The 23,706-nt window shown below is 63.8% G+C and overlaps 3 protein-coding genes across 12 annotated transcripts; 2 read left to right on the top strand and 1 right to left on the bottom strand.

Annotated features, from left to right (window-relative positions):
- Positions 1–6,864, top strand: GNG13 (G protein subunit gamma 13). Of its 2 annotated transcripts, none has more exons than XM_059897674.1 (3): positions 1–146; positions 6,440–6,571; positions 6,759–6,864. In XM_059897674.1, the coding sequence occupies exons 2-3, from the start codon at positions 6,474–6,476 to the stop codon at positions 6,862–6,864; spliced, it is 204 nt and encodes a 67-aa protein (XP_059753657.1). In that variant the 5' UTR covers positions 1–146; positions 6,440–6,473. The 2 variants fall into 2 exon arrangements, with proteins under 2 accessions (XP_059753657.1, XP_059753658.1); XM_059897675.1 differs by lacking the exon at positions 1–146 and adding an exon at positions 4,879–4,919.
- Positions 6,865–6,912: 48 nt separating this feature from the next.
- Positions 6,913–23,518, bottom strand: CHTF18 (chromosome transmission fidelity factor 18). Of its 4 annotated transcripts, none has more exons than XM_059896411.1 (22): positions 23,492–23,518; positions 15,250–17,171; positions 14,835–15,029; positions 14,602–14,752; positions 14,267–14,399; positions 13,801–13,893; positions 13,654–13,706; positions 13,377–13,521; positions 12,874–13,083; positions 12,270–12,367; positions 11,869–11,992; positions 11,638–11,789; positions 11,425–11,518; positions 11,080–11,178; positions 10,814–10,944; positions 10,376–10,547; positions 9,111–9,566; positions 8,888–9,018; positions 8,114–8,258; positions 7,897–8,010; positions 7,429–7,486; positions 6,913–7,353 (listed from the first exon to the last, which is right to left on the bottom strand). In XM_059896411.1, the coding sequence occupies exons 2-22, from the start codon at positions 15,707–15,709 to the stop codon at positions 7,217–7,219; spliced, it is 3,351 nt and encodes a 1,116-aa protein (XP_059752394.1). In that variant the 5' UTR covers positions 15,710–17,171; positions 23,492–23,518; the 3' UTR covers positions 6,913–7,216. The 4 variants fall into 4 exon arrangements, with proteins under 4 accessions (XP_059752394.1, XP_059752396.1, XP_059752393.1 ...); XM_059896413.1 differs by lacking the exon at positions 23,492–23,518 and having other exon boundaries at positions 9,111–9,260; positions 9,342–9,566; positions 15,250–17,232; XM_059896410.1 differs by lacking the exon at positions 23,492–23,518 and having other exon boundaries at positions 15,250–17,234.
- RPUSD1 (RNA pseudouridine synthase domain containing 1) lies at positions 15,603–19,751 on the top strand. 6 transcript variants are annotated; one of them, XM_059896417.1, is made up of 6 exons: positions 15,603–15,740; positions 16,234–16,420; positions 16,494–16,617; positions 16,749–16,851; positions 17,004–17,066; positions 17,537–18,748. In XM_059896417.1, exons 2-6 carry the CDS (start codon positions 16,239–16,241, stop codon positions 17,962–17,964), a joined length of 900 nt encoding a protein of 299 aa, XP_059752400.1. In that variant the 5' UTR covers positions 15,603–15,740; positions 16,234–16,238; the 3' UTR covers positions 17,965–18,748. The 6 variants fall into 6 exon arrangements, 4 of the variants coding, with proteins under 4 accessions (XP_059752400.1, XP_059752398.1, XP_059752401.1 ...); XM_059896415.1 differs by having other exon boundaries at positions 17,004–17,105; XR_009497517.1 differs by lacking the exon at positions 15,603–15,740 and adding an exon at positions 19,681–19,751 and having other exon boundaries at positions 16,212–16,420; positions 17,004–17,105; positions 17,537–18,285.
- Positions 23,519–23,706: the final 188 nt, after the last annotated feature.

Genomic DNA, 23,706 nt, shown 5'->3' with positions numbered 1-23,706 from the left:
TTCCAGTGCCGCAGGCAGTTGAAAAAAGGGTAGCGGCGGGGATCGCGGACCCGCCCAGGGTTTGGCGGCCCGGAACCTCCTGCAGGGCCTTCCCGCGCGGAGCCGTACAGTACTTTCTTCATGATAAACACCCCACGTTAACACCAGTAAGAGCGCCGGAAACCCTTGTTTGGCTCAAGCTTTCTAGATAAATGGGCCGTCAGCCTCCGTGCTAGGAGTCCTCGTCCAGTAAGGACTTTTTGATAACGATATCTGTCGCGCGGGGTTTCCTGCCGAAATCCCGGCCGTGAGGGGAAGCCCACTGACCCTGCTCTGCGGTCCCGGCGGCCGAGCGGCCAGGGCCCCGCGGTGCGTGGGCTCCTCCCGAAGCCGAGTCCCAAGAGCAGATTCGTCCTGGGTGAACCCGAGCAGCGAGCCTGGCACACCCTGGGGCCGTGAGCGTGGGGAGGGCCCGGCGGGTGTGACCTCGGCGCCGCTCCCGCCCGTCTCCACCCCGCGAGCTCCGCTGTCCAGGGCGCGCTCCCAAGGAGCTCCTTGCGTGGACTCCCGTTGGCTTCGTCCTCTCCCGTGTCACATGACAGACGCCCCCTCCCTCCCCGGGAGATTTCATTCCGGGGGTGGGAGGGGTGTCTAGATTCCTGTAACTCTAGTGTCTGCCTCTGAGGCTTCAAGTTCTGCACCCCATCTGGCCAGAGCAGTCTGCACAGACTGCATCCCGAGGTGGCAGACACGGCCCAGGGGAGGGAGCCCCACGCTGGACCTGGGAGGGGTGAAGGTCCACAGTCCCCATGGAGACCTCACCCCTGGCACAGGACGGGGTTCCTTTCTGGGACGAGAGCTTTGTGATAGTTGAGGGTGCCCATTCAGTCACCTGCACTGTGCAGTCACCAGAGCTTCTGCAGCTTCTGATGAAATGAGCCAGGGATTCCAGGTGTTTGAGGGAAGTCACTAAATGAAGGACACAACACCCACAGAAGAGGGTGGGACCTGGGCAAGCCCCAGAGCCTCAGTTTCCTGCTCAGCACAGGGGTCAGTTCATCAGACCTACCCTAGACGGCGAGTACTGCTGGACACTGTCCTTGCCTTGGGAGGCGGCCCCTGCCTGACAGAGGTGTCTCCTCCCTTTGCTTTTGTGGAAAACCTCGGCACTGAAATTGTTTCTAGGAGGCCTCTTTCATCCACCCCCACGTGGTGGTCGTATTGCTTGGGACTAGAAGCACACGTGCTGAAGGTGCAAGTCCCACTGCGCTTGGCCACTGGCCCAAGGGCAGCGGGGGGGCGGGAGGGGGGGTGGCTGATAGGCTGGTCTGCACCTGTTTCCTCTGTGAGGCAGCAGAGGTGAACTGCTCCTGGAACTGGCCCACTGCGCTGGGCCAGCCTTGCTCCACCTCGTCAGGGGGTGCGTGTGTGGGGTCAGCTGTGAGACAGAGTGCGGGGGGGCCCTCCACACGCCCCCAGCCCCACTCGCATAGCTGCGCGCTGCCGCTGCCCCATGCTCAGGTAGAATTCTCTGCAGTGCTGCACAGACCTGGGGGGTGCAAGTCAAGAGGGAAGGCTGAGAGCCACGCCCAGGCCTTTGTGAGGACACACTGGTGGCCCAATGTGTGCGTCTGCCCCACTCACCCACCTTCGTGGTGCATGGCCCTTTGGGGGTGCAGACCGGTAGACTCACCAGCAATGCCCAGGACCACTGAGTGGCATCGGCCTCATCAGAAGGGGACCCCCATGGCCTGTGGGCACTGAAGTGTTCAGTGCTTAGGCAGGTACAGGCCCTGGGCCTGTTCCTGAGCCTCGGAGTCCCGAGATACAGACCATGTGCGTCTTCCTGTTCCACATGATGGCAGAAGCCAGCATCACAGGAGGACTGGAGCGGGCGGGGAAGGAGATGGAGTCACCTGTGGACTGCAGAACCATTAGAATAAACCACTTAACCAGAGTCACTTCCCTGAGACTTTATGACTCAGAGCTTGTGCCAACTAGAGCCCATGATTCCCTGGAATCATTTGTTGTATATTTTGCATATTGAGTCTAACAGCTTAAATTATTTTTGAAAATCGTTTTCAAACATTCAAAGATTATCCAAGAACTACCTAGTTTTTTGTGAGCTCTGTTTAACTGGGTGAAATAAAGCTTCTTTGGTATCTTCCAGTCCCCGTGTTCGCCTCTGCTGGTTTTGTTTCCAGGAACAGGAAACAAGGAGGCACGTCCCCCGGGGCCACTGTCTCTGTGCCTCAGGAGGGGGTCAGCCTGTTGTAACCCCAAGGGTCCCATGCCCACCCTGGGACGGAGTGCTGGCAGGCCGGGCCCCCGCCAGGCCTGGGTCCTGCAGCGTGGAACACTTGTCTTTTAGTTTCCTCACTGGAGACCAGGCCAGTTGTATGTAGGGTCTGACCTCCCCAAGGTCTGAAGCGAAGCTGCAGACACGGGGGAGGTGGTCTCACTCAGGCCTCATCACGCCTGCACGTGGGGCCGGATCTGCCCGGGCAGGGCACTCCATTGCTGGGGCACCATGTGGAAGAGAGCCCTGGTCTCAGGAGGACCCTGAGCAGGGAGCTGACAGCAGCCTGGGTGGCGCTGGGTCGCCAGCATGCCCAGAAGGGACCAGGTGAGAGGCCGGCCTCAGCTCTGGCCCCTGCCCAGCAAGGCCACGGGTTGGAGTGGCATTGGGACAGCACCAGGCTGCAGGTCCCATCTGGTGGGGACATTTCCTGCCCCTGCTCCCTGAGCCCTCCTTGGGGACCCTGCCCAGAATGGGTCAGAGCACCCCATACACACCACTGTCTGATTCTTCCTGAGCACTAAACCTAGCACAAGGGGGACCCTGCCTCAGGGTCTCACCGCACCTCCCCCCATGCCCGCCCTGTCCCCAGGAGCCCAGCCCACACCCCCGCCCCAGTCAGGAGCCCTGCAGGTGTGGGGCCTGGAGCAGCCGTTTCTAGGCCAGTCAGGAGCCCTGTTGGTTCTCACCAGCAGCCCAGTTAGTGGAGATAATTTCAGAAAGGCTGCTGGTCTCCCTGGATCTGCTCTGGGCAACTGCAAGGTGGCGTCAGCTGGAGCACAAGCCGTCACTGCTTCTGGAGCGTCCTCCTCCCACCACAAATCACTGGGCCTTTGCTCATTCCAGACCCACCCGGTACCCCTGGGGTGTCTAGGGTTCACAAGTCCAGCCTCCTAGGAAAGTGAGAAATAGGAGTTGCTGGGTCCCCCAACTCTCACCAAGGACGGGAGCTTCACAGGCTCACATGAGCAGGCATGCGTCAGCTCGACCACCGCGTGGAGTTTTGGCCTCTGCCACATGGGGCCACTAGGGTCAGCACAGGGACCACTTCTGAACCCTGAGGGTCCACAGGGCAGCGGGTGTGACCAGCACTCATAGACAGGAAACAGCACCTCAGAGCAGGAGTGCAGACCCTGCACCCCACACAGCGCCCTCCTGCAGGCCAAGCTCCCACCATCCTGATGACATGACGATGCCCCGGTATGTTCCAGTGTCATCACTAAGGCCTGTGTGCAGCTCTAAGGCTGATTTCAGCTGTGGTTACAGCGGAGCTCTCTGATCCACGGAGGAGAGATCAAACAGCGCCCGCAATGCAGGCCCCGGAGCAGACCACAGGGGCCATGCCCTGCCGAGTCACACCAGGGCATCTCCCAGAGGACTCTCGGGACATTGTTGGGCCAGAACCTGGTCCTGGGTTCCCTGTTCTGCCCACACCCTCAAGGGAAAGGAGTGGGTGGTGGCAGGCCCTGGCTGGCCTGGGTCTCAGTCTAAATCTTGAGCCAGTTCTGGGTGCTGACTCAACACCCTGCCCCGAGCCCCCACCCCTTGTGAGCTGGGCCCCCAGCCACAGGAGAGCCCCAGGTAGCCCAAGCAACACAGTGCACGCCCAGTCACAGGGCACCCAAGGGGCCAGGCAGGGGGGTGGAGTGAGGCCAGCATTGCCAGCCATCTGCCCTGAGGAGGACGCTGGCACCCTTGGCTCTAAGCCCCCCAACCCCCATAAATCCATAATAAAAATAATCCCTACTTTTCCTAACATGCCCCAGTTCCCGAAGTGCCTCCTGATCCGTCATCACACTGATGTGCCAGAGGGGCCGGGGAGGCACAGCTGACCTTGTTTTATGCGATCACAACAAGGAGGGCCCAGGAGCCCAAGGCAGGCAGGGAACACCCCCTACCCTGTCCTGCCTTCTGAGTGGGCGCAGAGTCAGCCAGGGGAGGCTGCAGGAGCACCTGCTGAGGGTCTGGCCCCAGCTGCCCCGGGGAGCTGTGGGGTCTGGCCTCCGAGGGGATTGGTTGGTGAGCTGGACCCTGCCACCCACCATAGCTGCCCAGTCTGCCTGCCTCTGCCCTGGGAATGCAGGGCAGGGGCCGGAGCAGGAAGCAACTCCACCCAGGCCCAGGTGGCCTGGCCAGAACAGGCTCACACTGTGGTGGGTCAGCTCTGGGCCTATCAGTGGACACTGCTGAAGCCCCAGGGGGGTGTAGCATCTTGACCCCATCCTTGCTATTCCCACCTGGCCTGGTGACTCCAGCCCATGAGAGGCAGCAGGGGCTGGGGTACAACCTAACAGCTGATGGTCTTTGGTGCTGCACAACGTGACAGCCCAGGAGCCCATCCAGCCCAGTGGGAGGACACGTCACCCAGGGCCAGAGCTGACCCCACACTGCTCCCAGATGCATCTGCCACCCCCAGGGGCTGGCAGAGTGTGCCTGATGAAGCCAGATCCCCGGGGTCAACCCAGCCCTGAGGAGGGAGGGCAGAGAGTGGGGGCGGTGCCAGGGCCTGGCCCAGGTGGCAGGAGTGGGCGGGGCACCTGCCTGGGCTCTGCCCGCCTGTGTGCCCGGCTCACTCGTCCATCACTTCGCCCTCACCATCACTTGGCCCTTGTCATCTTTGCCCTAGCGGTCACCGTCCAAGGTAGGTCTGGTGAACTGGCCCCTTGTGCTGAGCAGGAAACCGAGGCCTGGGGCTCTGGGGCTTGCCCAGGTCCCATTGGGCTGACCTGGACCACCCTAACCCCCGAGGCGCCCTTGCCTGTCCGTCTTCGGGCGAGGGCAGCCGCCCTGCGTGTCTCAACGGGCTGGCCTGACCGGTGGAGAGGACCCCTCCGTCCGTGGGCTGGCTGCGTGGGGAGCTGCGTCCGTGCGCCGTGCGCGCCGCCCGCAGTGCCTGCCGAGCCAGCGCCGTGCGCCGAGGCCGGGGGCGCGCAGGGCGGGCGGCGGCGGCTGCGGCTGCGGCGGCTGCGCGCAGGTAGGGCTGGCGGAGGAGGGGGAGGGGGCTGCGGACCCGGCTGCCACCGCCCCCAGCCTGGGAGGCCCCCGCCCACGTGACTCTCTGAGAACCTGAGCCGCCGGGTGGGGTGCTGGAACTCGGGGTCTCTAGGAGGGAGCCCCTGCTCACCCCCCTGGCTGCCCCTGAGAAGCCCCCCTACTCCCCCGGCTCTCACCCTCGCTCCTGGCCGACCCTCCCAGGAGCTCCCTCCACGGCCTGAGGCAGGCAAGGTCACACTCCTGGCAGGACCTGCCCACATTTCCCGGGTCAAGGAAGTCGGTTCTCTGGCTCCCAGCCTCAGTGATGAGGGCAGGGGATTGGGGACAGCAAGGGGCTCCCTGGACCCCTTGAGTGGGCTGCAGCAGGGGAGACAAGGAGTGACCTGCCCTCACTTGACCGCAGCTGGCCGGGTCTCCTGAGAGGTCTGAAACTGTGGCTGTGACAGGTGGGCCCACCCTCAGAGACGGGGCCAGGGGCTTGTTGGCAGGTCAGAGGAGACACTGGGCAGTGGAAGGCTGCAGGGGTTCCAAGTCCTGGACCAGCTGCTCAGCCTGGGACCCCAAAATCCCCAGCACTTGCCCCCAGCCCCCTGGCCAGAGATGCAAATAGCAGCCTCACCCTCCTGGCCCCTGGATTAACCTGCCCTCGGGGTGGGCTTTGCCCATGCAAAGCAGGGGGAGGCACGTGTGGGTATGGGTATGGGTGTGTGTGTCAGGGTCCCACCCCTGACACGATAGGCTTCTGCTACGGGGAGTGGAAAGTGGGTCTTGCAGGTGGAGGGTCAGGGGACCTGTCCTGTTCTGCTATCCCCCAGCACGGGGACATTACCCCACCTTCTCCAACCCAGAGGCCCAGCCTTGGTGAGGCTTTGCTGGTGGGTAGGGGTGGAAAGTTTTCTCTGCAGTTAATTAGCCCCATGGGAGGTGGGGGGCAGGCACGTGGGGCCTCATTAGTGGGGCCTCAGCTCCAGCCCTGTACCCTGGTGAGTGGCATGGGCTGTGGGGACCTCCCCAGGCAGTGAGCTGGTGTCAGTGTGATAGGGTGGGGCTCCCTCCCTCCCTTTGTTGGGGGGGTGGGAGGTGGCTCACCAGTGGGGAGGGAGCATCTGGAGGGTGATCGTAGGCTGGCAGCCCCCTGGCTCTGTTGATTCCTCCCATACCTTCTAGCCCCAGGCTGGCCACTTCCGAAGCCCCGGATGCCATGGAGGAGTGGGACGTGCCCCAGATGAAGAAAGAGGTCGAGAGCCTCAAGTACCAGCTGGCCTTCAAGAGGGAGATGTCATCCAAGACTATCCCTGAGTGAGTCCCCAGGACCCCATGGAGCCCCGGCCACACCCCACCCAAGGCCAGCCATGATTTGCATCTCATTTCCCTGCTCTGTGCTCATTTGTATGAGCCAAGACCACACCCCCACACACTGCCATCAGGCAGCACTTCTGAGGGAGGGCAGGTGCCCTCGTGCTCACCCCACCCTCCCCACCCACAGGCTCCTCAAGTGGATCGAGGACGGGATCCCCAAGGACCCCTTCCTGAACCCCGACCTGATGAAGAACAACCCGTGGGTGGAGAAGGGCAAGTGTGCCATCCTGTGAGGCCCCCACACCCCAGACTCACGCCTCCCTGTGAAGAGGACGACTCTGTAAAAGTGTGACTTTTATAAAGAGTTTTCAAGGAGGTACATGCTTTTGTACATTTTCTAGGAGAGAAAAAGCAACACCCAGGCACCCAGTGTGTATCTGGGGACGTCTGGTGTGGCTTCAGGGTGTCCGGTGTGGATCCAGGGTGTCTGGCACAACCCCAGAGTGTCCAGCATGGACGGGGGGTGGGGTCCAGCACGGCCCCCACGGTGTCCAGCATAGATCCTGGGGACGTCAAGTGTGGGTCAGAGTATCTAGCACAGCCCAGGGTGGCAGCATGGATCCCGGGGGCTTGGCGTGGCCCAGGCTACAGCAGGTCCCTGATGTACAGGCTGCGCCGCACGGCATTGGAGACGCCCTCCTTGAAGCGGAACCAGACGTCGCTCCTGCCCACCGCGGTGCCCATGCGCTGCTCGGCCGTGTCAGTCTCAGGGGCTGCGTGCTCTGCAGGGGCCACACGGTCGTTCCTCCACCCGACCCTGACCCCAGTCCCTCAACTGCCCCCACCTCCCCACACACCTGTGCTCGGGGCTGCCGCTCTCTTGACAACAACACGACCGAAGAAGTCCCTCTCAGGCTAAAGGAGATAGGCTGGTCAGGTTCACGGGGGCTGACCCACAGCAGACAGTCCCCTACCTGGGGGGAGGGCCCAGAGGCCATCTCCCAGGGAGGAGAGGTCTCGTGGCACCTCTGGGCAATGGCCCCCTACCCTCACCCCAACGCTGACCCTCTCTGCAAGTGTTCCCTTCACCCTTCACCACCCTCACAGTCACCTGCTCCCTGCAAAGGTCAGGTCCAGGGCGGGAGGTGCCAGCATCCTGCCCAGATGAGAAACTGAAGCCAGGTGGAACCATCATGCTGAACAGCAGGGAGCTGGACCTCCAGGACTTAGAACCATAGCACTCCAAGGTCGCCCACCCAGGCCCACCTGGCCCCACCCTCTGGCCACCTAGCCCCATCCCCCCATTAGGGTTAGGGTTACCACACCTGCTCCTCCAGGGCAGCTCTCTTCAGGATGCACTCCAGCCGCTGCTCGTGGCTGCATGGGGCAGATGGCTGCGCCCCTTTCTCCCCAGTGCCCCCCAGGGGACCCCCATCCACCTACAGGAAGTCACATACAGTGAGAGCTGACTGGGCAGGACCATACCAGGGACGGTGTCCACTCTGAGGGCCCTGCTCTGCCCAGAGCCCGGGGTGGGCTCACCTGGGGGCCAACCCTAGCCCGGGCCAAGGCCTCCACCCGCCGCATCTTCTCCACTTCAATCTCGCGGGCAATGAGCTGCTTGGCCTGGTAGGTGAGGGGCTTGCGGGTGGGCAGCTCGGGAAAGCGGCAGACATCCTCCACGTTCCTGCTCTCGGGGTGAGCAGGGCAGGGCAGGACACCAGGGCACTCAGTCAGCAGAGACGGGGCAGGAGCTACTTACTAGCACCGACCCCAACTGCCAGAATGCAACAATGCAGGACGGGCTCCAGTCCTGTCCCTGCTGCACCCAGCTCTGTGGCAGCAGGGGTGTTACCCACTCTGAGCCTGTTTCCCCAACTGTATGTGGGCTTGAAGAGGGCTGCAAGGGAGGAACTGACACAACGTGGCATGGCCTGGATTCAGGCCTGGGGCTGAGTGCTTGGGAACCAGCATCATTACTGCCTCAAGGATCTGCATGTGGACACCACTGCTGCCGGTCCTCCATCCCCACGACCCTCTCAGGACAGAGAAACGGGGCCCTGGGGAGCTCAAGGGCCCTCTGGGGGTAGCTCCCGGGGGCACTGAGAGACTCTGCAGTAAACCTCAGGTCCCAGGGCTGTGCCCACCTCACAGTCACATCTGGGCAAGGAATGAGCTAGAACTGACTCCCCCACCCTCCAATGGGGAAAGACTCACACTTCCAAAGCCATGCATTTAGACTCGCGCCGAGCAATCACCATGGCACTTGCAGCCCAGCCCCCCAGCCTCCTGCCCCCAGGCGCTGCACAGACTCACGGCTCCAGCCTGTAGACATACTGCCCGTCGGGCGTGCGCTCCTGGCAGTAGGTGAGGCTATAGGCGAGCATGGTGCCCACGAGGCTGGCCAGCTGCTGTTTCTCTCGGGAGCTGTACAGCTGTGTGCTCACCTGTGGGCCGGTGGGCAGCAGGCAGGGGTGCTAAGCATGGCCAGGGGCCTGCCCCCACCAGGAGCCACAGCCCTTCCAGGCGAGGCACTCACGGGGCGCAGCTTGGGTGTGAGGATGTCCAGGAGCAAGCAGAGGGTGTCCAGGATGAGCGCCTGCGGTGCAGCCCGGCTGCGGGTGGCTGGCGTGATGCCCGACACCAGCGTCTGGATCAGGTTGTGTGTCCGGCTCATCCGATTCTGGGCCTGGGGTGGAGGGCGGACGAGGACCAAGTCACCCAGGGGCCCGGGGTTAGACCCTGGGTATGGGCAGGGCGTGGGGCGCACCTCCTGCTGGCTGCTGGGAAAGGTGATCCTCGGCACGTGGCTGGAAGCAAAGAGCAGGTGGAAGGCCGGGGGCAGGAAGGGCAGGTAGCGCAGCAGCTGGAAGCTCTGGCCGTGGTGGGCGGCCCGGCCCAGCAGGTCGTCGAAGGCCAGCCAGTCAAGGGCTATGCACACGGCCGCCAAGCTGGAGTCCCGCAGCCTCAGCCGCAAGAAGTTGTCGAACAGGCCCTGCGGGCAGGTGGGCAGGCCAGTTTCCTGAGCCCCTCCAGCCTCATGCCCCTCCAACCCACAGCACAAGCACCACCCTGTGGGACCCTTCCCCTCCCACCTGCCTGCAAGGCCCAGGGTCTCAGGCACAGCTGCAAACACCAGCAAGTAGCCACAGGGCCCTGGGGACGGGGGTGGCCAGAAAGGCCCACCCTGCCACCCCAACTCTGGTTTGACCAAGACCCTGAGACATGTGAGAAAGAAGCCCCCAACCCCTCCCTAAAGGAAGTTCTGTTCACCAGAATCAAGGGCACAGAGCCCCCACTCTTGTTCCACGTGGGAATCCCTCCCCTCCAGCCACCACACTGCCCTCCACACAGTGGATTTCCAGATTTGCAAGCATCCCCAGCTGCTAATCCAAAGCTGCTTAGCCAGGGAGACAACTTACACCAGGCTTCCCAGGGGATGGGGGGCAGCCACCACCTGCTCTCTACCCCACGTGCACCCACGTCCCTGTTCCCACAGCTCACATCCAGAATCCAGCCCCTTCCAGCTACTGCCGGGGCCCTTCAGATAGTTCCCCAAGAGCAGCCAGAGTGACCCCATCATACGACCCCATGCTGGCCATCCCCCTCCTGCCAGGGTCAGTCCTTCCTCCCAGCCTGTCCCTGCTCCCACCCCTTCTCAGAAGCCTCCTGATGCCCCATGTCCACTCCCCGCCCTCCCGCCCGCACCGTGTCCCACTCACTGTCTGGGGATGAGAAACACTGCCAGATGCTGGCCTCCTGCCCCCCAGCCCCCCGCAAAAGTTTGAGGTAGAGCATGGTTACCTGGACCACCTTTTCGTGCTCACCCGCAGAAGCGGCCACATGCAAGATGTGGTAGAACCGCTGAGAGGCCGCGGTCAGGGGCACCTTGGCAGCGAGGGGCCCTGAGCCCATGTGCCCATCACCGAGCAGGAGTGTGTGGGTGGTCAGGGTTGGGTCCTGACCCACGCGGCGCCTGCAGAGAGGGCCCTGAGGCTGGAGTGGAGCCCCTGCCCCATCACCCTGGACCCAGCCCTGCCCACCCTATCCCTCCCGGTGGCACCAGCTTGTGTACGTTTACGATACCCTGAGGTCCCCGAGAAGGGACAGTGAGGGAGGCCGAGGCAGAGCCAAGCAGCCCCCAGGGCCGGGCAGCCTCACACCCCATCAGCAAAGGCAGAGCTGGCTGGCATCCCAGGGCTAGGGTACTGTGGACGTCCAGACCGGGGCTGGCCTACCTACCTCTGGGCCTGGGGCAGCTGGAAGACCTCCTGCCACACGGAGAAGAGCCCCTTGCGCTGGTCCTTGAGGCCAATGCGTGTGGTCTGCACAGCCTGAACGCTCAGCTCCCGCTGGCCCCGCCCATGCAGGAACTGGACATGGGGTTGGGGGGTGGGGCGGTGAGGGTGGCTGACCCCCACCCGTGTAGAAACTGGACACGGCGGTGGTGCGGAGAGGGGGGGGTGCTGGCTGCCCCTGCCCCACCCCCTCCACGGCCACCTGCCCACCTGCAGGGCATTGATGCAGGCGCGGATGTCGTTGTCTGTCTTCTCGCAGAGGGCCGCCAGCGCGCCAGGGTCAGCCCGCATGCCCCGCCGCAGGGAGATCTGCAGGGAAGTGAGAGTGTGAGTGTCCCCCCGACCCCCACCCTGAAGCCACCTCCTCCCTAGAAACAGAGGTCAGCTCCTGTTCTATGGGAAGCAAAGGCCGAAAATCCCTGGGGAAGGACCTCGGTCGCTGCTTGGAACCACCCACCACCAAAGACCAAACTGTCCCAGCACCTCCACCCCATATTCTGGGACCAGCTGGGAGGCCGGGGGCCTGACAGCAGAGGGAAGGCAGCCGTCACGGACCTCCTGGAGCCGCTGCGTGAGCCTGGAGGGCAGCGTGGGCGGGAAGTGGAGCAGGAGCGCCTGCTGCTTCAGCTGCCGAAGGGAGGGCGCGAACCTGTGGGATGAGCGGTTTGCACAGCGAGCCCACCTGGCCAGGGGAGCCAGGGTGCGTGCCACAGCCCAGCAGGCGTGGGGCACGACCACCCAGCAGAGACCCCGCCCCGCCCCACTCACTGGTCATTGCAGATGCAGATGATGGGCCTCATCGGGATCCCCCCTTCCGCCCGACGCCGCCGCCCCCCGCCCGTGGGCACAGCGGGGCCCCCTGGATCTGCCTCCTGTGGGCCCTGGCGGTCCAAGACGCTCAGAAGAACATTGATGGCGGCCTGGGGGGACATGCAGACGGCGGTGAGTCACAGCCCCCACTGCCTGCCCACCCGGCTACAGCACACCCAGGAGGCCCACCGTGGGGGCCCCGTCGATCTCATCGATAACCAGGCAGTTGGGCCTCCCACCAGTGCCCAACACCGACTCCATCTGCGTGGCTGCCTCGATGCGCGTTCGGAAGGCCTCAGGGCTGCGGTCATCACTGGAACCAAGAGGCCAGGGAGGGGCTGTCAGGGCAGCCATGGCCTCAGCCAGGGCAGCAGCCAGCGTCCCCAGCAGGACAATCTCCCAGGGCAGAGCCACCACGTGTACAACTCACGGATGCTACACAAAGCCACCCCATGACACTGCGGCCAAATCCCAGTGAGCCCTGAGGATGGACAATTCCACAGTCCACCCCCCCCAGACTTTCAGGGTTGTATCCCAGGCTCAACCAGACACATCAGGACAAAGGGAGACCTGGCCCTCCCCCAACTCACCTCGCGTTCATCTCCACCACAGAGTACCCAGCATGCCGTGCAATCACGTGGGCCAGAGTGGTCTTGCCCAGCCCTGGGGGCCCACACAGCAGCGCCACCTGCAGCCGAGGCAGGAGAAAACGCACTGTAACCCACACCACCTCACGGACTCTGGGAGACCCTGGCCCAACCGCCAGAGACTGAAAATCCTATCCCATGAAGCTCGGTGCTAAGAGATGTTCTCCTATCCTGCCCCAGCCAGTCACCAAAGGAGAACAAGCCCCTGCCTGCTGGTCGTGCAGAGCGAGAATAAAGCCTTGCGTGAAGCAAGTGACGTTTGGACCTGACAAAGACACAGCTGTTACTGATGTGACTAACACCCATAACCAACCCAGAGTCCAGCGTAATCACTGTAGGGAGGTGCAGGGTCCTGCAAGGAGTGCTAGTCTTATCTAAGTCATTAGAAAAAAGGACTCAAATCCCAGCTCACGCTGCTGACACTCCTCACCAAGACCCTGACATCATCCCACCTACAGCCTCGAGGGCAGTAAATGTGCCTCATGGCCCCCAGAGGCTGCAAAGGTGCCAGCCATCCAGAGAACAGCGCACAGCCAGGTGGGCTCACCTTCTGCCGGGGCCGCCCGCTTGGATCCAGCTCAGCCTCCAGCATCTCCTCTAGCACCTGTCCGTGGCTTTTCCACTTGCTGGAGGCTGTGGCCTCCTTGCCACCACGGGCCGGTTCCACACTAGGTCTGGGCTTCCGGGTGGGCCGCTCTCGGCCAAACACCACCAAGTCCCACAGCTTCAGCCACTTGAGGAGGCAGCGGTTGGTGAACTGCAGGAAGAGAGGCCCAGCCTGGGGGGGCGGCCACCAGCACCAAGGACTCCTAGTGCCTGCCCCTCGTGTTACCCTACTGTCATGAACCCAGAAACACACACAGGGATGCTAAGGCTGAATGACAAGTGATGACCAGTGAAAGGCCCTATACTGGCCTCAGTTCAAATTCCTCCTCTAAATCCTGACACCTCTGTGGGCTGGCAAAATGAAGACCTGCTAGGCCCTAAGTTCTTTTCTCTCGACGACAAAGAAGCCAGTCACACTTCACTTAAGCGAAAACAGGACCTCACATCGTCACTGAGCAGCTCCGTATAGCGTTGGGGTGCGAACTCATCCACCCAGAGGCAATGCTGGGAGGCATCTTGGCTGTCAGCCGGCTCCTCCTCAGGGGCCCCCGAGGGCTGGGGCCCCTCCTCCACTTCCTCTGACCTAAGACTGGAGAGCATTGTGCCCTGAGCCACTGGGCCTTAACCCCATGCAGAGATCACACCCCCCAGAATACATGCTGGTGGTCAGCAGTCCAAGGACCGGTGAGGACCTCAGAGGTGGAGGGGCCCACTGTGTCACCTGCACAGTGTGTCCGAGAGCCGCTGGGCCTCTTCCAGCAGTTGCTGCCGCCGCTGTGCAGACAATGGGGTTGGAATCAGGATGGCTCAGCCAGCCAGTCACCCCAGAGCTACCTCTCCCTTCCCAGCAAACCCCAGCAGACCCTACCTCGCTGTCAATCTTCTCCTTCAGGGAGGCAAAGGACACGCCCAGCAGGTCCAGCTGGCCACGGCCACGCCAGCGGATGTCAAGAAGAGGGCTCTGCAGGTAAGGGAGGGCATCAGTCATTCTCCTCTAGGTTATGGGATTTCTACAGCCCGCCTCCCAACAGTGCTCGGGGACCTAGGTGGCATTCCCTAGCATCAATGGGCCACGAGGAGCCCCTTCTCACCAGGGACCCCAAGGGATCATTGGAATGGCAGCAGATCTAAGGTGGAGAAAAGAAGAAAAAGTGAAAAAAAGTAAAAAAAGGGAGGAGGAAAAGAAAAAAGAAGAGAAAGAGAAGGAAAGTGAAGGAGAAAGATGGCTCTCCCGAGTGGAAGACTAGAAGCCAGATGGACCTCTAGAGGAGTTCCCAGGGTCAGGGTGGGGGATGTGATGTCCAGGCCCCTGCTCATGTCTGCACAGCACCCACCTGGACCCCAGTGCCCACTGGGTCAGCCCGAAGCACCAGAAAGGCCCGGTCGCCGCCCGTGGAGGTCACATTGATGTAGTCCTCCAAGACAGGGGGCCGCCTCAGGACAGGATTGCGGGCAGCTGGCGAGGCCCTAGTGAGACCCACATTAGCCCCGGTATCCAAGGGCCTGGGAAGGGACCATGACCATCTTGGGGATTCTTGGGGAAGGGACCTGGATCCACCGCTGGCTACCCAGCCCTCCCACAGGCCCACAAGTCCCCAGGCCTCAAGACCTTGTCAAAGAAACCGGATCCTTCCAAGATACTGAGATACCTGTACCCCAAGCTACACACCCCTTGCCCCACAGCTCAGCAGGGACCTCAGGACTCGGTGGGGGGGTGATGTCCTGAGTGGGGGAGTCAGGAGGCAGCAGCTCTTCCATCTCATCGGACCTGAAGTTCAGTCTCCTGGCAGCTTCCAGCCTGGATCGTTTGACTTTGGGGGCTGGAGAGACACATGAAAGGAACAGAGGTCCTTCCCCAGCCTCGAACCCCACCCCTATGCTCTGGGCCCCCGGAAAACATACTAGGGGGCAGGGGTCTGTCCCCATGGATGTCAGCGGCCAGCTGCCTCTTCCTGGCACCGCCCTTGCTGTTCCTTGGAGGTCCGCCTGGAGAGCAGTGAGTGGCAGCGTTCCCTCCAGCAATGGTCTCCTCGAACGTCAGGCGGGGCCGGCCCACGGTGGGCCAGGGGTCCCTGGAAGGTGACACGGTGGTTGTCCCTGCGGAAAGAAAACTCACAGCAGTCGTCCAGGGCAGCTCGTCTGCACACACAGTCACAGCCCCCGAGATCGGCGGCGCTGCAGGGCACTGCTCTCTCTAAAGTGGTTGGCTGCCTCCCGGCCTTCGCGCCTCCCCTCCGAGCAGCCCTCCTGGAATCCCCGGGTGGGCCAGACCCTGTCGAGCTACGGGGGACGAGGCCACGGCAGTGCCCACGCCTACCTTCCAGCTCGGCCAGCACCTCGAGCTCGGCCGCGAACTGGCTGTGGAAGTCGTCCTCGACGCCGTACAGCTCCCGCTCGTAGTCCTCCATGGCCGCCCGCCGCCGGCTACGAACCTCCCGCGCGCAGCTCCAGCCCCAAGCGACCCGGCGCCGCCAATCAACGGCCGCCGTACCTGGGCGCTCGCCATTTGTCAGCGGGAGGGGCGGGGCGTGGGCGTGGCTGCGCGCGCAGGCCGGGCGGGGCCGAGTCTGTACGTTGGAGCTGGAGCGGCGGGACCCGGGCGCTCTCCATTGGTCAGCACGGCAGCCCGTCCGTGCTGTGGGCGGGACGTGGGCGGGACTGAGCGCCGGGGCCGGGCCGGGCAAGGCGCACCTCTGTGGTTCGAGTGGCGGCTCCGGGGCCGCTGGGCCACGAGGCAGGGAGACGCGAGGGCAGGAGCCAGGGCCGGGCAGCAGCATCGGGGGCCCAGACGACGCATCTCAGCTGCAGGTCGATCTCGGAGTGGGCAGGGGCGCGGGAAGTGTTCTCAGTGGAGTCCGCCGGGCACCTCTCCGCCTGTGCCCATCAGACGCGGGAGGCAGGGCAGGGGACGTCTACGTGGGAGAGGGAGAGCCCCATCCCCTGCCCTGCACCCCACCCCACTCAGGAAAAGGCCCCTATCGCGCGTCCGTGGCCCGTCCGGGAAGGGTCCGTGGGAGCGGGCTGGAGGGCAAGACTGCTCCCCAGTCCTGGGTCTGGCAGGACTGCCCCACAGCCAGAGCCTAGGGCAACACTAGCTCCCCTGATATTGGCCAGATCCCTGCTACTTGACTCAGAGGTGGGAGTGCAGGCACACAGTAGGTCTGCAAGCTTGCCTGACACAGCCTCGGTGGCTTCAGACCCAGGGCCCTGGGGAGCAGGGGTGTCCACGCCAGGTGGGCAGGACCCTGATGTGGGCTGGGCACCCCATGACCCCGCTCCATGCACTTGCCCTGCATTGCAGCCACCATGGAGCCAGGCAGCGTGGAGAACCTGTGTGTCGTGTACCGGAGCCGTGACTTCCTGGTGGTGAACAAGCACTGGGATGTGCGCATCGACAGCAAGGCCTGGTGGGAGACGCTGACCCTCCAGAAGCAGCTGCAGCACCGTTTCCCAGAGCTGGCCGACCCTGACACCTGCTACGGGTTCAGGTACCCACAGCAGCCTCCGTCGGTGGGAAGCGGCCCACAGCCCAGCCACCACTGATCCTCTGCCCCACGCCAGGTTCTGCCACCAACTGGACTTCTCCACCAGCGGGGCACTCTGTGTGGCCCTGAACAAGGCAGCCGCAGGCAGTGCCTACAGGTGCTTCAAGGACCGGAAAGTCACCAAGGCTTATCTAGCTCTGGTAAGGCCCGGCTGGTCCTTGAAGCAGGAGACTCCAACTCTCAATCCACTTTGGTAGCCTCTGGCTGTCAGGTGGGTTTCCCAGCAGTGGTGGGTGACCCCATGAGCGGCGTGTGACCCCCTTCCTGGCAGGTGCGGGGGCACGTCCAGGAGAGCCGAATGACCATCAGCTATGCTATTGGCAAGAATAGCACAGAAGGCCGGACCCACACCATGTGCATTGAGGGCACACAGGGTACGGAGGGCAGGGGGTGGGGGCCAGGGGCACAGTCGTCCAGTGGGGACCCTGAGTAGGCTGGAGCAACCCGAGCAGGTGACCTGGGCTGGGGTGGACTCGGCCATGGAGCTGGCCCAGCCAACTCTCTGGGCTTTCCTTGCTCCCCTCAGGCTGTGAGAACCCAAAACCAAGCCTCACTGAGCTGATGGTCCTGGAACACGGACTGTATGCAGGTGATCCTGTCTCCAAAGTGCTGTTGCAGCCTCTCACGGGTGTGTCCAGGGCGCGTGCCCAGGTCTCCTTGCTGTCTGCTGATGGTGTCCTGCCTCGGGCATCTCCTGGCACAAGGCACCGAAGTGTCCCCATCACGCAGGAAAGGAACCTGCCCGGGGTCTCCCAGCATCGCTGGCCAGGCTGACTCCTCCCCCACACTCAGCCTCACAGCCTGCAGCCTCTTGCCCCGTACGAGGTCGCTCTGGCCTGGGTTCTCTAGTTGATCGAGCACCGCCCTGGCCTCACCAGGGGCAACCCCAGAAGTCGCTTTTGTTCTGAGTTCTGACGTCTTTGTGGCATGAAACAGGGAGGTCTGCTGCCCCCAGGGGTTGCGTGAGGCTTCAAGGACGGTGCTGAGCATGACATGAATGGGTAGGGGGTGGGCATGGGGTGGCGCCCCTGCCTGACTGGCCCCCTCTCCTCCCCAAAGGACGGACGCACCAGCTGCGCGTGCACTGCAGCGCCCTGGGCCACCCCATCGTGGGGGACCAGACCTATGGCCAGGCCTCGAGCCAGGAGGACCAGCCCTTCCGCATGATGCTGCACGCCTTCTACCTGCGCATCCCCACGTGCACCGAGTGCGTGGAGGCCTGCACGCCCGACCCCTTCGTGCCCACCCTCGATGCCTGCTGGAGCCCCCACACCCTGGTGCAGCCACTGGACGAGCTCGTCCAGGTCCTGCGGGCTGCCGCAGACCCTGACCCCACAGAAGGGGGCCCCAGGCCCTGCAGCCCCTCCACGCCCCTGCCCGCGCCGGGCCGGCCCCCACCGACCCCTGCCAAGCTCCCTGAGACAGAAGCACAGCGGGCCTCCTGCCTGAAGTGGCTGTCGGAGTGGACGCTGGAGCCGGACAACTGAGAGCATCATGCTGGGGTGGGGATGGCAGGCTGGGACTCCAAGGGTTGGGGGCTGCGGGTCACAGTCCTGGACCCATCCCTGCAATGGCCAGGCCTGGAGCGGGGCCGGCAGGGCCAGCAGGGGGAGCCAGGCAGCTGTGATTCCAGAGGATGAAGCTCTTGGGCTGTGGGACCCACGTGGGCCTCCCTCCCAACACCCCAACCCCCACAAACTGCCCCAGAGCGCCTCCCTGGTTCTAGAGCCTCAACCCCAGGAGCTTATTTGTGGACTTGATCGGGGTCACCCTGGAAGAGGCAGAGCCAGGACCTGGCCATCCTCGAGGTGGGCTCCTCCTGGGCCCCCAGCCAACACCCCAGAGCACCCTGCTCCACGCTGCTTTGCTTGGACCCTCTGTGCCCATCACCCCAGCCTGGCTGGGTTCTCCATCTGCAGACCTCAACCCTCGCTAGGCCCGTCCGACCTTGTGCCTTTGCTTCTGCTATACTCTGCCTCCTCCACCCACAACCTGAGTCTCTCACATGGTGGTGGGTGTGGGCCACACTCCTCAGCCCCCACCTCACGTGCCATCCCTCCAGGCCTGTCCTGAGCGCTACTCCATGGGGTCTTCCGGGCCCCTAGTTGCGGCTGCTGCCTCCATCACCTGCCTGGCAATTTCCAGGCAGGACCTCAGCCTGGGAGCAAGGGCAGCCCGCCAGCCCCCGCCTCCTCCATGCCCACAACACGGCCACGCCTCCCCAGCCATAGCTGAGCTCTGAAAACTGGGAATAAATGCTCAATGACTGACCTTGCAAGTGACCATGAATGTGCCTGATGTGGGGATTTCAGGGGGGCTCACACCCCCACCCCATCCCTTCACTGGACAGACCTTTGCCCTAGCCCCCAACAGGAGCCAGGACGGACCTTATAATCCTAGCTGCTGACCTGCCAGCCCCCCACTCAGTGAACACCCGGCAGCCCTGGTGTGGGGGCTGGGCTCTGAGTAGGGGACAGAGCTGGGTCAGCTGCATCTCTGGAGGACCCCCAGACCCCCAGCCGTAAACATCAGAGCATCCACCTGGTCCCACCAGGGTTCTCCGTAGAGCTGCTGCCCTCACAGTGCAAACCTTGGGGCCCTCCAACGCCTCAGAATGCCACGGGAGAGCTGGCGCCTAGGCCTCCAGCCAGTTTGAGGTCACACACCATGTCCCTGTGCCCAACTAGGCCAGGCCTCTCCTCTCGGCCGGCCAAGGCAGACAGGACCTATTGTGGGGCTCCTGGGCTCGTCCCACCTGTAACCACAGCAAGCTGTCAGCCCGGGTGGAGCCAGAGGCAGCCCCCCCACCCCACCCCCACCCCACATGGGGCCTCTGCAGAGACCTAGGTCCCAGCCTCTGCTCCCCCGTCTCCTCATCTGTAACAGGATCGGAGGGGCCCACAGGGCAGCAGCCCGGACAGATAGATGGCTACTGTGATGTGCCCAGCATGACCCTTTCTCGTCAGACGGGGGCAGCGTGGGAGAGCATCGCCTTCCTGGCACTCCCAGCACCTCACCTCCTTGCTGAGGACTGCCCCACCTCTCCCCCCACCACCCTCCGCTCCACCTCCTTCCCACTACCTTCACCCTCTGCCCTCCTCTCCCCGCCACCATCTAACCCCCCCACCCTAATGCCCTCCTCTGCCATCAACTCTTACCTGTTTCGCCCCCTTCTCAGCATTTCACCACTGTCTCCTCCTTAGGTCCCTGCGGAGCATCAGCCCCTCACCCCCAGCGCGGCCCGGCCCACAGACCCTGCTCAGTGAGTGTGTGTAGAGAATGAAGGAATGGTCCCCAAAGGACTCAGGGCCGTGAGCCCACCTTGTGCAGGCTTCCCGCCTCTCCCCATGCCCCCTCCTCATGGCCCCACCCCCTACGCCTCTGGGCGGTGCTCAGCCGCCGTCATGCCTGCTGTTGCCACACGGGGTCACTGCTGACCCCGGCCCCTCATAGCCCTGTCCTCTTGAGACTGCGGTGACCTTTGGAAGTTCCATTTCCCATGGACACACCCAGTTGCTTCCCAACTGCTGGCACCTGCCAGAGGGTCTGGACCTACAGGGGCTGTGGCCAAGCCAGGACCACCCTGACAGCCCTTCCTTCCAGGTGCCCCCAGGGGCCCCTCCCCACCCAGCTCAGGCAGGGCTACCCCACAACACCACAAAGGGTGGCCAGGTCTTCCTCCCTGTGCCCCAGCGACTGGCCACATGTTGGGACCCTCCCTGGGGCACAGGTCCTGAACTTGGGAGGGCGTTTCTCATGCCAGGACAGAGAGAATCGTTTTTCTTCGGCCGGCTGGCATCACCGCTGTCCCCCCCAACTCAGGTCCCAGGAAGCTGCTGGTGAGGCCAGGGGGCCAAGGGTCACCCCCATCCCCACCCTTCTGTAGCCAGGAGTCTCGGCTGGGCCAGGACCCAGCCTCCAGGGCCCCCACCCCTGACCCCGGCCACAGGGACGGGAGCACACAGCCACTGCCACCACGTGGCCCTGGGGCTCCAGCCCCTGCTTACTGCCAAATGGCCTGAGGAGGTCAGCCAGGTTGGGGCCTTGGGACGACCCTGACTGACGGTCTGCAGGGTAGGACCAGTTGGCTGAGGGGGGGCCTGGGGTAGAGCGGAGGGCAGGTGTGACCCGCCGCAGAGCACTGACCTGGGCATGACAGCCTGGCTCAGGGCCCATGGGCTGAGCCTGCAGAGCAAGCGACAAGACAGACAGGAAGACGCGTAGACTGGACAGACAGACAGGCGACAGACAGAAAGGAGGGAGGGAAGGCAGGATGAAAGGGCGACAGAGGCCCATGGGTAGGAGCTGCCCCGGGGATGTTCCACGTATATTTCCCCTCTCCCCACAGCCTGGCTCCTCCCCCTAAAGAGCCCTGTCAGCCCCTCTGAGAACCCCCAGGGCCACAGATCCTGACCTTGCTCCCTATAGGCATGCTGCCTCTCCTGTTGGCCCCAGGACATGAGGTCCCCCCAGTCCATCTGCCCCCCACAGCCTACTGTGGGGCAGCCCATGAGCGGTCACGCTCCAGGGGGCACAATGTCGGCAGGTCAGGAGCACACCCAAGTGCCCAACCCAGCCGCAGGGCCCAATCCTGCCCCTGCTGACTCTGTGTGGACAGGGACAAGCCGTCAGCCAGCGTGGGCCTCAGTCTCCTCGTGTGTACAGCGAGCATTGTGCTGTGCTGCTGGCGGGGGCCAGATTCCACGAGCAGTACGGGACAGAGATGGGGACGGGTGTGACTCTCTACAGCCCAGCACTTGCTCTGTTGCTGTGGTCATTTGTCCACCCGGGGCCTGGGGCTTCCCTAGAGGTCAAACCCAAATGGGGCAGCCATCATCTGGCCTCCTGCACTCACTGGCCTATGGGGAGTGTCCTCCAGCCAGGCCTGGACCCTGGGGTGGGTGGAGACCCCACCACCAAGTGACATCCCACCCCCACAGACCCCTCAGCATCCAGAGCTCCAGCAAGCCCTCAGCCAAAACCAAGCGCTCCAGAGCTGACCAGCCAGCCTCAGGGGGTCAGTGCTAGAGCCCAGGGTGAGCCTGCCCCCCTCCAGTGGGACCCGCCCCCTGGACCCCGCCCGCCCTCCAGACCCTGGGGGTCACTGGCCTCACTGCCACACACCCTGCCAGATGGAGCTGAGCTGGCCCTCCTGGTGGCCAAGGGGCCCTTGGAAGCCCATCCTGGGCCAGCTGGATGGGGAGTCACTGGACAGTTTTCAGGGGAGAGGGGCTGTCACCACAAGCTCTGGGTGCCCTTCAGCTCTAGATGCTGCGGCTGGACTCCCATGGGGCCTATCCAGGGGCCGGGGAGCGATCCTCGGCTGGTCCCTCCAGCTGTCGGTCCCCCAGGGTCAGCACCTCTGCTTGTCTGCAGGGCTGGCTCGATGGGCACGTGTGGCCCTTGATGCAGGTGGTAGTTGTTCAGTGGCTGAACCCATGTCATGGGGGCTCAAGGCCCCAGAGCCCTCTTGGCCCTGCCAAGCAAGGGCAGATGTGGTGAAAACTGGGGCCAAGGGCCAGCCTGGGGCACCCAGCCCGCCCCACCTCATCTGGGGAAGAAGTGTCTGTGGGCACCTTCATTCCCAACCCTCCCGCAGCCACACCTCCTGCTCTGCCTTGGAGACCTGCCCTGTGGAGCCATCCCCGTCCTGGGCCCCAGGGTGCTGGGCACCAGGGCCACATGTGTGGCAGGCACAGCTCTCCCACTGAGGCTGCCTGCACACCCTTCCCGCCCCACAGTGCACACATGTGTGGACATGCATGGCCGGCTCTGCTCCAGTATCCACAATACAGAAACACGCCACACGTCACTCAACCCAGGCCCCACAGTGGGGCCACATGTGCCTAAGATCCCTGCAGGGGACACATGAACCACATGCACGTGTGCACATAGATGTGTGTGCTCCCGGGTGCACACGGACGTGCATGTGTGCTCACACACGGATGCCAGCACACATGGCAAGTGCAGGTGTGCACGTGTACAAACGCAGGTGCGACCCTCAGGGCAAGGTCATGGCTGAGCCAGGCCCCCCAGGGGAGGGGTGTGTGCTGGGCAGCCGCCAACTGTGAGCTAAGCCTCCCGCTCCTGTGAGGCTGGGGAGCAGGTGCCCCCTGCTCTTGGGGCCCCCAGGGGCTGACAAGGCAGCATCACCTGGTATAGCCCCAGCCCCTCCCCTACGCGTCTGCCTGGCAGGCGTCACTGCAGGAGTGGGTGGCCGGCAGGGCAGGGTGCTGAGCGAGGCATGGAGGTGAGCGGAGACCGTGGTGCCCCCACCCTGCACCACCCCTGCGCCCCGAAGCTTAGTTGCAGGGACTGACACAGAGCAGGGTGGGACCACTGGTGTCTGGAGCTCCTGGCGCCACGTCTACAATATCCCCGCTTCCGATATCTGCCGCCTGGACCTGGAGCAGCCTCCTTCTAGGACAGACAGAGTTCTTGGTGCTCAGGTGAGGGGCGGGGGTGGGACGTGAGCCACGACCAACTGGACGCACAGGGCCCCAGCTGTGAGTCTGGCCTCTGTGCGGCCCTGGGCAGGTAGCTCAGCCCCTCTGAGCCTCCGTCTTGGCCCCCACTTGGGGCGGTTACTTCCCCATCTTCCTCCTGGGCCATGCAGAGTCCGGAGGCCCACAGGTGCCCCAAGCCAGCAGCCCATGCAAGGCCGTGGTCCAGGAGCCAGCAGTGTGGACCAGGCTCCCTGGCGCAACCCCCTCCCCAGGCCTCAGTTTCGGTCTCCACCACGGCCAGGGCTGCCAGCAGGCTGCAGCATGGGTTGTGCCCGGGGCCAGGTCTCACTGGGCATCCGAGGCCCTGAGAAGGGAAGGGGGCTGCCTGGGCCGCCTGGTGTGGGGGTGAAGCTGGGGCTGCACCAGGGCAGGTCGGGGGCCAGCAGGCCTCTCACCCCAGCTGCTGCAGGGACTCACTGGGACCGCCTCCCACCCCCATCCCCGAGCTGTTGAGAGAGCTGTCCACTGGAGACACGGCAGCCCAGCTGTGGATCCCCTGAGCCCTGACCTGCGATAAGAAAGCCGGGATTTGGCCTGGCTCCCCCTCTGCCGCTCCCTTTTGTTCCAGAGACACATTGCTTGTGGGTTGTGCCCTCCTGAAAGACGAAGAGACACGGCTGCAGCCCAAGGTTTGGGGTCACCTGCCCTGCATGGCACCTGTCCTGTGTGACCCTGGGTGGTGACCTCCCTTCTGTACCCTGCCCCGGCCTCACCACCTCCTGT

This window comes from Balaenoptera ricei, chromosome 15, assembly GCF_028023285.1.
Source record: "Balaenoptera ricei isolate mBalRic1 chromosome 15, mBalRic1.hap2, whole genome shotgun sequence".
NCBI classification, from domain to species: domain Eukaryota; kingdom Metazoa; phylum Chordata; class Mammalia; order Artiodactyla; family Balaenopteridae; genus Balaenoptera; species Balaenoptera ricei.
Note: the sequence above shows the minus strand (reverse complement) of the source record. Positions and strands in the feature narration are given on the sequence as shown.